Here is a 14383-nt window from a genome sequence, read left to right as displayed (position 1 = left end):
AGAATTGGCCCCCCCATATTGTGAGGGTGAGGAGTCCTTTTATAGAATAAGGGCTCCTCACTTATTACATATTTGCCCATTCCTTTATTACATAATTACATTTGAGTCCCCCGAGTATTTATACGAGGTCTAAATACGGAGGCCCTAAGTATGGTACAAACACGTTTAATGCTTCGAGCACCACTGGTATTAGAGTGGCGAACTTGATCAAGATTTCAACGAGTTGAAGCTCAACAATGGAATTAACTATCAAGTGTGGATTGATTTTATGGGCTTGAGAATTAACGTGACCATGGCTCGTGCCGACGTGGCAAAAACAACCAAATCGAATTCCTTTATTTCAAAAACAACCAAATCAAAGTTCAAATCAAAGTTGAAAAATGAAGCATTTATCGGAACAAAGCAACCGAACACAAGTTCAAAGAAGTTTAATGGCAGAAACTGGTGAAAAAGTGTCTCAAAAAAAAAAAAGAACCAAAACATAAAACTGTTTCTGGAGAACCCAAAACATACTATTTCTGGAAAAAAAAAATCAGATACAGTGTTTGTTTTGTCTAGCATAAATAAACACTGTATCTGGAAAGAGAAGAACCAAAATTCAGAAACAATGACTTAAATTCCAGAAACAGTGACTTAATTTAAAAAATAGTGACTTAGATTCTAGAAACAGTCTATGTTTTAACCTTTGACTGTTTCTTTTCTTTCATGCATTAGTTGATTATATTTAAGAAACAAGTTGCTTAATTTGCTTTGATTCCAAATACAGTGAATTTCACTATTTCTTTTCTAGCTTACATTTAAGAAACAGTATGTCTATTTCATTTGGATCCAGAAACAGTGACTTAGATTCCAGAAACAGTGTTACTTAAAATCCAGAGACAATTTAATTTTTACAATCCAGAAATAGTGACCCGTCGTTATTATTGAATAACATGTAGATCTCAAATTTATTTTCTAAAGAAACAAACGATGAACTCCACTGATGAAGAAAAATTGAAAAACAGTATCTCGAATACACCATGAATAATAACGACGATCACATTTCAACGAAATAATACAAAATATAGCATGAGGATCTATATTTTGTTTCAAAAAAAGAAGAAGAAGGTCTGCAAAACAACGATGAACTCCATTAAAAATGAAAATCTAGAACTCAACCTAAAAAAATTAGGAGTAAAATCGACAAATCATAATTTATTATAGTTGGATCATTTTTAGTTGGACTACTTTAATATGAACCTTGTACTAATCATTAAACAAAACTTATAACATGGTTTTTGATTAAAACTAAAAATTTTCAATTCATTTTCATTAGTTTTCTTTGATTTTAAAGTCTATAGAAATCCGAATGTATTTGATGGTGATGTTAAAGATATCTATAAAAGTATAGGTGCAATCCATTGATTTTAAAGTATATTTTTTATTTATGAAAGATTTATCCTCCTAAATCCCATCAAATATATTACTTTTAAAATCCTTTAAAATCTTAGTTTGATTACACCCCTTCTTAAAGTATTTTGGAAAGTAAATGTTTGGGTAAATTTTGAGTATTTTTTTAGACCATAACAAATTATGACGTTCCTCAAGATTTTAATGGATTTTACTTTCCCCTCTCTCATGATATAATCCCACACCACCTCTACTAATCACCACCACTTTCATCATTTCAAATCTAACACTTCTATGGGTCGAGGCGGCCTTGGGTTTCAAAATCGCTGCCCTAGCCATATACACAAGGAATTCATAGCCCCACATTATTTTTCTACGTTTGTACATTAAGTTTAATTATTTCTCTTGATTTTTTTTTTAAATTCATTCAATTTAGAAGTTAGAAATAAATAATAGTGTAAAAAAATGTATAAATCATTTTCATTAATAAAACTAACATTTGCATACACACTTGTGTGTATGAACACATTTTTTTAGAAAATGAGGAGAGAGGGAGAGAGAGAACGTGGGGGGGGGAGTGGAAGGTTTTTTTTTTTTTATTTTTTTTTATAATATCGGAAGTATTTTAACATCATTTGTAGGTGAGGCTTCAATAAAAAACAGTAAAATCTGGACCTGTGAAATTACATTATTGCCCATCTTTTTTTTTGTGTGATAGAAGACTAATTTGTCTTTTCACCATCTTTTAGTTGACAAAGAGAGTTTTATTAATTAATAGAAATTAGGGACAAAATTCGTTGTGGGCTATTATTAAGGGAACTTTAACAAAAAACTTCCGATACTGTTCATTTTAACGAAAAACTATATTTTTACACTAAAAAATCAATCTAGTATTATTCATTTTATCCTTTATTTTATTCTTATCATTAAAATTTAAAATTTTCAAACTCTTTTAATTAGTTTTCTTTATTAATAATTGGCTACATCCCAAAATTTGTCAAAAGAGTGAAAAAAGAAAAAAAAAGAAACCTAGACTACAAATAGGTGAAGACGAAATTCAGAGGGGATGTCAAGTCAACCACCACACTCTGACTCTCGTACAGATTCTTCTTGGGGAGACCGCAGGACCAGGTAATTCCTCACAATTCTTACTCCTTTCAATTTTTCTTTCTATCCTTTCATCTCTCTCGCTGAAATCCAATTGGTAATCGACGACGATCTTCTGTTTTTCTATTCAATTTCCAGGTCAAAATTGATGCTTTTTATTCTTTTCTGAAATGAACCTTGTACTTTAATATGGGTTTTATTTGCTGATTAATTCAATCGTGTTCTTTGCATCTTATGTGGTTTGTAGTGAATAGACAATGTTGAAGAGAGCCCTGCATACAAATCTACCTCGTGATAGGAAGAGGAGGAAAACGGAAGGGGAAGGCGTCTCCGGTGCGTTAGGTTTTGATTTGTGTACAGAAGCGTCTGGAGTTGAAGGAAGACGAAAGAGTGGAGAATTAAGCATGACTGACAAGAGTGTTAAGCTTAAACAGAAGGAAGGGGCCGGAAATTCGAATGGTGTGGAGATGACAGTTGAATGCGTGGATTATGTCTCGCAATTGCCCGAAACTGTAATCCATCTCATCCTGTCTCTCCTTCGTAGTACAAAAGATGCTGCTCGAACCAGTACCTTGTCGAAGAGGTGGAGGGACTTGTGGACCTCTTTCTCTGTTTTGGCATTCGATCAGTGCAAGTTTCAAGCACCAGAGGGAGTTAAAGATAAGAAGACGTGCAATGCGATGTTTAAGGAGTTTGTTGACAAGTCTCTCCAAAGCCACTTTGAACGTAATTTGGGTATATACAAGCTTGTGCTGCATTTGAATTCGTTTGATCAAGATATGGCTCATCGTATTGAACAGTGGGTTGGACTTGCAGCTGAAAATAAAATAAAAGAGATTGGTTTCCATGCAAGCGGCCACTACACGTTGCCTAGGAATGTCTTTGCTTCGGAAACCATAACTGGATTAAGGCTAGAAGGCTGTAGACTGGATACTTCTAGCAATATAACGCTTCCTTATCTGCAAAAGCTATATCTGCGAAAACTTCCTCTTGATCAGTCGATAATTATGAATCTCATTACTAGCTGCGCTCAAATTAACGATTTGAGACTCATACTTTGCACGGGGTTAAATCATCTGCAGATTTCAAGTCTCCTTAAACTTTATCGGGTAGAGGTACACTACTGCCATGGACCAGCTTTGATTGAAATCAAAGCTCCAAGTCTTGAAACATTTTGGTTTTGTGGGAAGAAAAACATGCCCTGCAAAATTAACTTGGCTGAATGCGAGTCTCTGAAAAGACTGACGTTAGAGGACAGTGGAATGACAGACAACCAGTTTCGTGATCGGTTCTTTATGTTTCCTCTCCTGGAGAAACTGGATCTACATAAATGCCTTAACTTGAAAAATATAAGAATTGCAAGCCATTGGCAGAAAAGGCTAGTCTTAAGAGGTTGCAAGAAGCTAGTGGATGTTGAAATTGATACTCCTAATCTTCTTTCGTTCGAGTATGAAGGTGATGAAATGCCCTTTTCCTTTTTGAATCCTATAAGTTTAAAGGAGGCCAAGTTTTCATTTGCACCAGTGAAAAACGTCATATCTGAGCCTGAATGGTTTCTCAAGATGCGAGAATTTCTTGGAAAGCTGGATCATAGAAACTTTAAACTGGTTGTTTACACCAATAAGGTTATTCCTTTTATTATTAACAATTGCAACTCATTTTTCGCTTCTCATAATTTATCTTATCTTACATGCCTTCATTGGCCAATCCAGAATGTCATCATCCATGAAAATCTTAGAGAAACTTCACCCCCTCCAAACTGTGGTCTGAAATTTGAACTAGTCCAATCATCAACTATTAGATGGTTCATTGCAGAAACGGCAGCTGGAGACCGTCTATATTTTCGTCTTCCGGCAGTGAATTCCTCAAGGTATGGTAGTTTCCTTGCATACATTTTGGTAATTGCTACCCTATTACATTATCTGTAATTTGTATACTGTTGTTGACCCTAGAAACTACAAAGCCTACGTGGCGCGCAGGCCGAGTAATTAATAAGCTAACTACGTCCTTCGGTGAATGCAGGGCGTACCAACTCGTCGGCCGAGCTCGGTCGAGGAGTAAATTTGTTGATGTTGCGTTGAGTCGCGCTACTGACTTCTGCGTCTTGCGATTGCGGCCGAGAAAGGAACATGTCTCGGCCTCTTGGGCTCTCGAACCTGAAGACAAGGTTACTATTCTTACGAAGTTCAATATCAAATTCGGCTTTCAATGTGCCGAATGTAATAACTGTAACACCTCACTTCGCCGGGAAGGCTGATGAGATGACCTCGACCAATAAGGGTTCAGAAACCCTTCTCGATCGAGACTTGGATAGGTAATCAACCGTTCTCGCCGCAGTGCTGTTGATGCCAACGGAAGATACTGCAAGACCGATCGATTCTACGGTGACAGAGCTATCTATGCCGACTTAAGATATCACCGGTTGCTTCCACAGTGCTGTTGATGCCAACGGAAGATGTGTCAGCGAAAAGAGAAAATAAAAAAATCTCAAAGTTGTTGAGAGGGTTTGCGTAGGGCAGTTTTGTGTGTTGAATTGGAGATCCTTTTGAATGATCTGCCGCTTAGTATTTATAGAGATCTGCATGCTTAAGTCGTGGAAACCAATCCCAATTGTACTGTGACTCTAAGTCTTTATCTGTTGCTAATCCCACACCTTATCACATCAACCACAACTTGCCGACATCTTGAGAACCTGACCTTCCATCAAATTCGGCTTTCAAATATTTATCCTGATGCAATCTTGGTAATATTCAATGCACTTTGTTGTTTTGATTATGTAGAGAATAAAAGAATATTATTTTATTCTTTACCATCTCTATCTTTCGCATGCCCCAAGAGACCATATCCATTTTAAATTATATCTCCTTTTAGATGGCACTTATCACTAACTTTTTGCTTGGTCAAGTTCCAACTTGATCGATTCTCATCCATGCAGATCCTTTTTCATATCTTTGTGCTGATCACTCCACGTATACACAAATTGCATGAAAAGTCCCTCACCCACACGCATATGCATCTCGCATGGAAGAAAATCTGTAACGCTAAACGGCTTCGATCAGTCGAGCCGATTGTGTAATTTTAGGCCCAAACAAATTCATTAGTAAAGATAATTATTATGATTAAAAATCATAATATTATCCTAACAACAAAATTATCCTAACTTTTCTATCTGACGGTGTGGAGCTATGCTTACTCAACGGCCTAGCTTACTTGAACCGATGATGTAAAATCGGGTCCAAACATTGCCCCCCAGTTTCCTTGAGCTTCGGCTCGTAAGCCGAATAGTTAAGGAAATTAACCAGTCAAGAAATATATGGTCGAAGAGAAATGAGCATCCACTGCCACATAAAAAAAAAATCACTCAGCAGAAAGCTGTTATAAATACAACCTTGCCGAGTAAACCACTTGCCGAGGAAGAAAAGCAACCATATACTAGATGATTGGGCTCTGTGCTGAATACCCAACAGACCGAGCAACGTGGAGAATCAACAGCCTCGACATCAATCTATGACAGCACACAATACACTAAAACAACTTGTCATGCAAGCTAACTTTATATATATATATATATATATATATATATATATGCATATAAGGTTAGTTGAGGTCAAAAGCATGAAAAGGCACGTGGTCTCAGTTGAGGCGCACAAAACCCAAAAAGAAAAACCAACCTTCCGAATTGCTCCTTTTTTTTTTTTTTTTTTTCAGTCAGTGCATCAAAAATCATTTCTACTTTTTCTCTCTTCTGCACCGAGTATCAAAATTCACGAAGCAGCCTCTTTATGTATGCTCATCCTCGGCAAGATTAAAAAAAAATTTTAAACCGCCGATTATATCTGTGTTGCCCCCTTATTTTCTTAAGTATCAGCCCCGAGCAGCCGAATGGTTAAGAAAATAAGTTATTTATTTAACAAAAGAAAACAAAAGTGGCCGAACTATAAAGTGGAGGGGGCCAACAATGTTTTATTCCAAACCGAGATATTTTTACATCAAAAATTTCACTTTGAGATTTGCCAACGCCGAATAAAAAAATTTGCCCAAATATTTTTGACTCGGCAAAATATTTTGTATTTTCGGCCGCCGAATGTGTGGAACAATTATTATGCCCCCCAGGCATAATTTCGGCTTTTAATTCAAACAACTTAGCCGAACATGATTTCTCCATATCGGCTTTATTGCCAATAATCATATCAATTGGCGTAGTTTCTTGGGCTAGGCCAATATCTTGGCCTCGTTCGTCATTGGAGCATTCCTCTGACGAATCATTTTCCAAGTCAATTTTTGTATCTAGCTCAAGAACTTGAATTTTTTCTTCTAGGCCTACCACACTTTCAGTCTCGACCGAAAAAATAGGTGGCTTTTGTTCTTCGGCCAAATTAACAATTTTCTTAGGTCGATGTCTGATTACGGCCGGAGCGAAAAATTGCCCCCCGGCCTTTGGGCCTAACCATTTTTCAAATGGAATTGATCTGTAATCAGAAACGTAAGGAAAATTTTCTTCATCTAGCCATGCATTAAATCGAGCCCTGTCTTCATTTACCCATTGCCCTTGTAGGATAACAGGAGCTTTTATTTTCAACATGCAAGCGAATGACTTTTGCATCTCTTTATGGCCACGAAGAACTTTTTCTGCTTCCAAAGATTTTTTACATTCCTCATTATGTTTTTTCAATTCCTCCAGGAGCTCGTATAATCGGCTACGTTGAGCCAGATTGGAATCTTGATATATCATATGAACTTCGTAGTATTAGCACTGGGTTCCACCGGGCGTGCCAAAATGTTGACCCTAGAAACTACAAAGCCTACGTGGTGCGCAGGCCGAGTAATTAATGAGCTAACTACGTCCTTCGGTGAATGCGGGGCGTGCCAACTCGTCGGCCGAGCTCGGCCGAGGAGTAAATTTGTTAATGTTGCGTTGAGTCGCGCTACTGACTTCTGCGTCTTGCGATTGCGGCCGAGAAAGGAACACGTCTCGGCCTCTTGGGCTCTCGAACCTGAAGACAAGGTTACTATTCTTACGAAGTTCAATATCAAATTCGGCTTTCAATGTGCCGAATGTAATAACTGTAACACCTCACTTCGCCGGGAAAGCTGATGAGATGACCTCGACCAATAAGGGTTCAGAAACCCTTCTCGACCGAGACTTGGATAGGTAATCAACCGTTCTCGCCGCAGTGCTGTTGATGCCAACGGAAGATACTGCAAGACCGATCGATTCTACGGTGATAGAGCTATCTATGCCGACTTAAGATATCACCGGTTGCTTCCACAGTGCTGTTGATGCCAACGGAAGTCGTGTCAGCGAAAAGAGAAAATAAAAAAATCTCAAAGTTGTTGAGAGGGTTTGCGCAGGGCAGTTTTGTGTGTTGAATTGGAGATCCTTTTGAATGATCTGCCGCTTAGTATTTATAGAGATCTGCATGCTCAAGTCGTGGAAACCAATCCCAATTGTACTGTGACTCTAAGTCTTTATCTGTTGCTAATCCCACACCTTATCACATCAACCACAACTTGCCGACATCTTGAGAACCTGACCTTCCATCAAATTCGGCTTTCAAATATTTATCCTGATGCAATCTTGGTAATATTCAATGCACTTTGTTGTTTTGATTATGTAGAGAATAAAAGAATATTATTTTATTATTTACCATCTCTATCTTTCGCATGCCCCAAGAGACCATATCCATTTTAAATTATATCTCCTTTTAGATGGCACTTATCACTAACTTTTTGCTTGGTCAAGTTCCAACTTGATCCATTCTCATCCATGCAGATCCTTTTTCATATCTTTGTGCTGATCACTCCACGTATACACAAATTGCATGAAAAGTCCCTCACCCACACGCATATGCATCTCGCATGGAAGAAAATCTGTAACGCTAAACGGCTTCGATCAGTCGAGCCGATTGTGTAATTTTAGGCCCAAACAAATTCATTATTAAAGATAATTATTATGATTAAAAATCATAATATTATCCTAACAACAAAATTATCCTAACTTTTCTATCTGACGGTGTGGAGCTATGCTTACTCAACGGCCTAGATTACTTGGACCGATGATGTAAAATCGGGTCCAAACAACTGTGAACTCTGTTTTTTGGATCATGGATCCTTCGATTAAAGCCACCGTGTTCAGTTGGATTGTGCCATCAAATAATAAATTGACATTTTGCTTTCTCGGCTGTTGTTTTTACTTGAACTGCAGTTGGTACGTAAGACGATTACCAGAAAGGAAGATCCAACGTGCTGCATAAGTATGAATTCCACCAATAAATGTTGGCAACACTTCTTAATGGTGAACTTGAAAGCGGACGAACACGTGGCTCCATGGATGGCGTGGTTGAAGTCACATCCAAGGGTTAATGAGATCACTTGTTTGAGATTGAAATGGAAATCTGACAAAGATGGTAGGATGGCGTCCCGCCAAGGTTTACATTTAACTTGAATTTTATTTTTGTCACAATGAAATCCTATTTGATTTTTTTTTTTGGGTGTGGAGATTATATGACTATGGTCTTCCTTCCAAGTTTTTCATTTAGGTTATTGATTTTTCACGATCTTGTAAATGTTCGTTTTAACGACTTGAGTTACAATGCTCATTTCTTGTACTAGAAGTTTTGTACAAGAAGCCAGGGATTTCGTTCTTATGAAACAGTGCAAAAGTAGAATGATTTTAGCTCCCATAGGAGGATTCAAAGTATGCCGCAAAATATTCATAGTGATTTACGACAGTCAATTTTGATAATTGGGATTTGATGAGCTATATAACCCTAATTTTGTACCCTCATATGATGCCGTGAATCCTAGAACTATGAATCGGCTGTATACAACTATGAGTCTCTCATGTGTTGAGATTGATAAACTTTCTATGGTTGTAAACGCCAGACATTTCACAACTATGAATCGGCTGTATACAATTATGAGTCTATTTCACGTAATGTATATAAGCGGCCAAAGGGATTGTCAAGGAATTTCTCGGCCTAGATGCCCATAATCAAAAAGTGGAGAAGAGAAGGATAGGATTCGGAAGAGCTAGAAGCACCTAAAACAGCTTCCACACATCACAGAATCACATTCCCAATATTGCAAGATGTGTACCATTCGAAAATGTAATATGCAACTCCCAAAATAAAACCTACGTATCTACAAACTACGAAGTCTCTACACGTGTCGTCCACTTTAGAGATTCACCAAGCGGCAGTTTTTAATTCATATAGATGCTATTACGGTTTCATCGCATTTTTATCTGCCAAAAAATCAAAGGGAATTGTTTTTAGCATCTTAAAATTCTCATTTTTCATTTTATGATTTTTATGTTTAGAAAGAAAAAATATACTTGTGAGAATTGTAATATGAGATTTTTTTTTGTGCCAATAACAGTTCTCAAAATCGAGAAGAGAGATGATTTTAACACTATTTCTTAGTCTCTTACACAACCCTCTTTATATACGGTCAATGATTAAATAAAATCAAATGGAACCACAGACATAATTAAACCAGGGTGTGTAGGAGAAGAAAAAATATGTGTATCATTTTCGATCGAAAAAAACTTTTAAGTTTGTACCTCAGTGGTTTAGAACTTTAGAGCGCTAATTTGTGCACTTGGAGTCTTTCACGACCTATGCTCGGCTCTCCCTTATCCTCTTATATAAAGAATATAAAAATATACAAAATAAAATATATGCTATTCTAGTGATGACCACCACAAATGCATAAAGCAAAAGCACGATTCCCGGTTCATGCAGAATGTTTGAACAGAATCAGATGCTACCCCCATCCTTACCACTCACCAATTAACCAACAACCATACATGTATGATATATATATATATATATATATATGTATATATGTACATGTGTGTGTGTGTGTTTATATACACTCTCTATAAAAAGCCTTGTTTTCTTGCTTCACCTCTGTGTTTATCATTTTCTTTCTCATGCTTCCATTAAACACCAAGGTAAGCATTAAGCTCTTCTTTTACACATCTATTTCTCACTCTCTTGTTTTTTTTTTGGTTTTATTATTAGAAGTGATATTACTAGTCTAATAATCTATGTCAAAAGAATAGGGAAGAGTTTGAACTTGAGAGACAGTAGGTTGCAAGGAACGTTGTATCCACCATTACTCAGTTGTTGTGCACTCGATCGTCAATTCTATTTACCTATTAAAACTGTGTTTCAACACAAGCTTTGAACAAGAAAATAGCATTTAACGTACGTTTAAACAAGGAAACTCGTTTAACTTTTATTGTAGGAAGATGGCAAGGAGCAAGCAAACGGGAAGAGGAAGATCATGGAAGTAGGACCGTGGGGAGGAAATGGTGGAACTCCTTGGGATGACGGCATCTACAATGGCGTGAGAGAAATCACGGTTGTTTATGGCCACTGCATCGACTCCATCACCGTGGTGTATGATAAAAACGGCAAGCCTTTCATAGCTGAAACGCGTGGAGGTCGCGGAGGCACTCAAACCGCGGAGGTCTGCTTCGTACCTCATAGTTTTCATTTTATTTCAACAACTATTGTCTCGGAGGATCGAACTTAAGACCTCATTCATACCTTATCTTTTTCATGCCTCGCAGATAAAGCTGCAGTACCCCGATGAGTACATAGTCAGTGTGACAGGGCACTATGGCACGATGGTGTATGGCGGCACACCTATCATCCGTTCGCTTAAATTTCAGAGCAATCGAAGAACATTCGGACCATTCGGAATGGATGAAGGCACACCGTTTACTTACACTCTGGATGGAGGCAAAATTGTTGGCTTGAAGGGAAGAAATGGTTGGTACATAGATGCCATTGGGTTTCATGTATCCCCTGCCCCAGCAAGACTCTTTGACAGAGTTCAGAAGAGTTTCAGAAGGCTCGGGAGCTCGGTTACCTTCGGAGCCCAGAGAAACTGAAACGACTCAACTGCTCCAAGTTGAAATACATATGATTCATAGCTAAAGGATTTTGAATGTATAAGCTAGTGTGTTTCTGCTTGTGATTGTTTGTTTTGATGTATACTTATGCTGTCCAAATAACCTACTGGTTTCTGTACAACGATATGAAAACATGCTTCACTTGTTAAGGTCTCCTTTGAAAACGTTTCTCCAAAAAACACTTCTGATCTTAAGCGCTTCTACTAAAACATGTTGGAAATTTTTAGTGAATATCCAATCCAAGTGCTTTCTGAAAAGAACTTGAAGTGCTTCTGTAAAGGAAGCAACTATTTTAACTTTTTCGACCAAACGTTGTTACAACCGCCTTTAGTTAGATGCACTACTAAACAGACCCAAGTCCTATCAGCATTACAAAACCCCATTCAATTCAATTCATGATCATCATAGCAAGTAGTGTTCTAACAATAACATTTAACAAGGTAACGATATTCCAAATTCCATAATCTCAAAACCCCGACAGCGCATGAACCACCGCAATCACAGAACATAAACGCAAGAAATCACTATATTCTTGCAATTCATTTAAATAACTTCTGCAAGTACTAAAATGCAAAGTTGATATAATATGCGTCACATGTTGCCTCCCTTAGCAAATATTATTGTAACAAGCGAGGTCTAAACATTCATCATACACTTAACGGTAATCATCTGTGGACCGTCATCAAAGAAATCAAATGCATCTGAGTCACATTCTGTACCACCTATGTAAAGTTTACAAGAAGGTTATGACTGACTCCGGTTTAGAAAAAGAAACTAAAACACACAGATTCCTCAAAATTGCTTTTCTTTACTGGAAGGCAAGCATTCATAACATCTTTTATATCATAAACCACAGACTATGTGAAGCAATAAAACAAAAACCGAATTGCCATTTGGTACACTAGATGAGAACTTTCAGATCTCATTGCAAGCTATCGTTGTAAAACACTGATCCGACAACAAACCAATTATATAGCCATGACCCATGAGTACGACTTATTCTAACAGTGTGTTGGCATCACGGTGAAAAATCGCTGAACAGTTCTCACAATGGTAGATAAGATCAGCAAGACTAGTGCTAATAAGAACGTGAATAGTATAATTCCCATGTTTTGTACCCAAAAAAAGTACCACATGCTTGAACATGAAGCATATCAGAGAGACACGTTGTTACATTAACAGCACACCACACACCAGTTTCATGTGTAAGAACAAGTTTGTAACATCTTATCCAAGGAACAAGAATTCATCCAATTGAATCACAACTAATGTAAACCTTTCATTGAACACACTTAAGAACCAAAGCCTTTAAAACATACCTGCATTATTTGATCCTGATGAAGAAGCCATTGCAGCTTCTATGCTCAAAACCTTCTCCTCTTTTGTGATGATAATAGCTCTTCTAATCAATAGGTCTTAGAACAAAACAAGGTGAATTGCAACAGCAATGATTTGAACCATATATATAGTACTCATCTGTCCATTCCCTATCAGAATTGGACTAGGATTCAAACTATGCAAACCATAAAGAATTATGAGACTTTATAAAGTTCCAACACTAAGTTCTTATCCCAAACCAATTGGAACTTCTCTCAATTCTTTATCCTAAAACATTGAGGATAACCTAGCAGCTTTAACCAAGACTTTTCCATATCAATCTCAAACACTATAACCAGTTCTATTATATATTTCATACTAATAATCTTACATTCTCGCACTTGAGTATGAAACACAACAATCGGTCTTTAAGATTTATAGAAGTGATCACTAAGTCTTATTCAAGCCACATTCATACTCACATACTACATAGGTATGCATTTCAAAATAAGGAACTGACGAATCTACTATGTACATCACAGAAATAATTCAACAATTACTACATTCAAATTTGCAACCAACACTTATGTGAACCAAGTGCAGAGCACAAAATGTATAACTCCTACTTTGAGTGAAACAGCTATCAACTTAATAGCATCAAGTTAATGACTATATTCATTAACCAAATCAACATATCAATAATTCCAATAAGTATGCATCAAACAAAATTGCAAAACTGATTTTCTAGCAAACTTACTTTTATTGAATGAAACTTGTTTTCTGGAACAATTGATCACAATGGAAGAATTGAACACTTATTGAAAACCAAAATAACCTATAAAACTAGCTAAGCAAATACTAATAACTTCAAAACAAGAAAAACTACCTAATTGTGAAGACATGCTACCTCAATACCATCATATACAAATGAAACACCACAACAGTCTTCCAATTTTGAATCAGTTCACTCCCACTATTCAAAAGACCCCCATCTGTGTAACATGTTCCTTGTATACATTGTTTGGCAAGGCTTTAGTAAGAGGATCTGCAATCATTGCACCAGTAAATAAGTATTGAATATCAATATCCTTTTTCTTGACCATTTATCTAAACTTTAAGGAACTTTACATCCATTAACCTTGATGCTGAAGTTCTTTTTTTATTCTTTGAGAAAAATACAGCAGCATTGTTATCACAGAACATTTTAATAGGCCTTTTGACTGAATCTACAAGCTTCATATCAGCAATTAAGTTTCTGAGCCAAACAGCTTGCTTCATCCCCTTGAAACATACTACAAACTCAGCTTCCATAGTTGAGGTTGACACCATAATCTATTTAGCACTCTTCCATGACGCAGCACCTCCACTTAGCTTACAAATATATCCACCAGTTGATTCTCTTTCATCCACATCCCCAACAAGATCAGAATCAATAAATCCAATCAACTCTAACGAATTACTATGCCCATAAACTAGCATAAACCCTTTAGTTCTCTGCGAATATCTCAACACCTTCTGGGCTGCCACCCAGTGAGCTTCTCCAAGATTTGATTGAAATCTTCCTAAAAGTCTAACAATGAAAGCCAAATCATGTCTAGTACAAATATTAGCATACATAAGACTACCAATTAATGAAGCATACGG

General features: G+C 37.0%; 2 protein-coding genes across 5 annotated transcripts; both read left to right on the top strand.

Annotated features, from left to right (window-relative positions):
• The first annotated feature begins 2440 nt into the window (after positions 1-2440).
• LOC103443753 (putative F-box/FBD/LRR-repeat protein At5g56810) lies at positions 2441-9171 on the top strand. 4 transcript variants are annotated; one of them, XM_070805465.1, is made up of 4 exons: positions 2441-2520; positions 2744-4121; positions 4209-4366; positions 4519-5250. In XM_070805465.1, exons 2-4 carry the CDS (start codon positions 2754-2756, stop codon positions 4751-4753), a joined length of 1761 nt encoding a protein of 586 aa, XP_070661566.1. In that variant the 5' UTR covers positions 2441-2520; positions 2744-2753; the 3' UTR covers positions 4754-5250. The 4 variants fall into 4 exon arrangements, with proteins under 4 accessions (XP_070661566.1, XP_070661567.1, XP_070661564.1 ...); XM_070805466.1 differs by lacking the exon at positions 4519-5250 and adding an exon at positions 8702-9171 and having other exon boundaries at positions 2744-4366; XM_070805463.1 differs by having other exon boundaries at positions 2744-4366.
• Positions 9172-10313: 1142 nt separating this feature from the next.
• LOC103411633 (jacalin-related lectin 19-like) lies at positions 10314-11571 on the top strand. Its single transcript, XM_008350264.4, has 3 exons — positions 10314-10453; positions 10750-10974; positions 11078-11571. Exons 1-3 carry the CDS (start codon positions 10433-10435, stop codon positions 11399-11401), a joined length of 570 nt encoding a protein of 189 aa, XP_008348486.1. The 5' UTR covers positions 10314-10432; the 3' UTR covers positions 11402-11571.
• Positions 11572-14383: the final 2812 nt, after the last annotated feature.

The sequence above is a fragment of the Malus domestica genome, chromosome 09 (genome assembly GCF_042453785.1).
Source record: "Malus domestica chromosome 09, GDT2T_hap1".
Lineage (NCBI taxonomy): Eukaryota > Viridiplantae > Streptophyta > Magnoliopsida > Rosales > Rosaceae > Malus > Malus domestica.
This window is presented reverse-complemented; position numbering and strand designations above follow the sequence as displayed.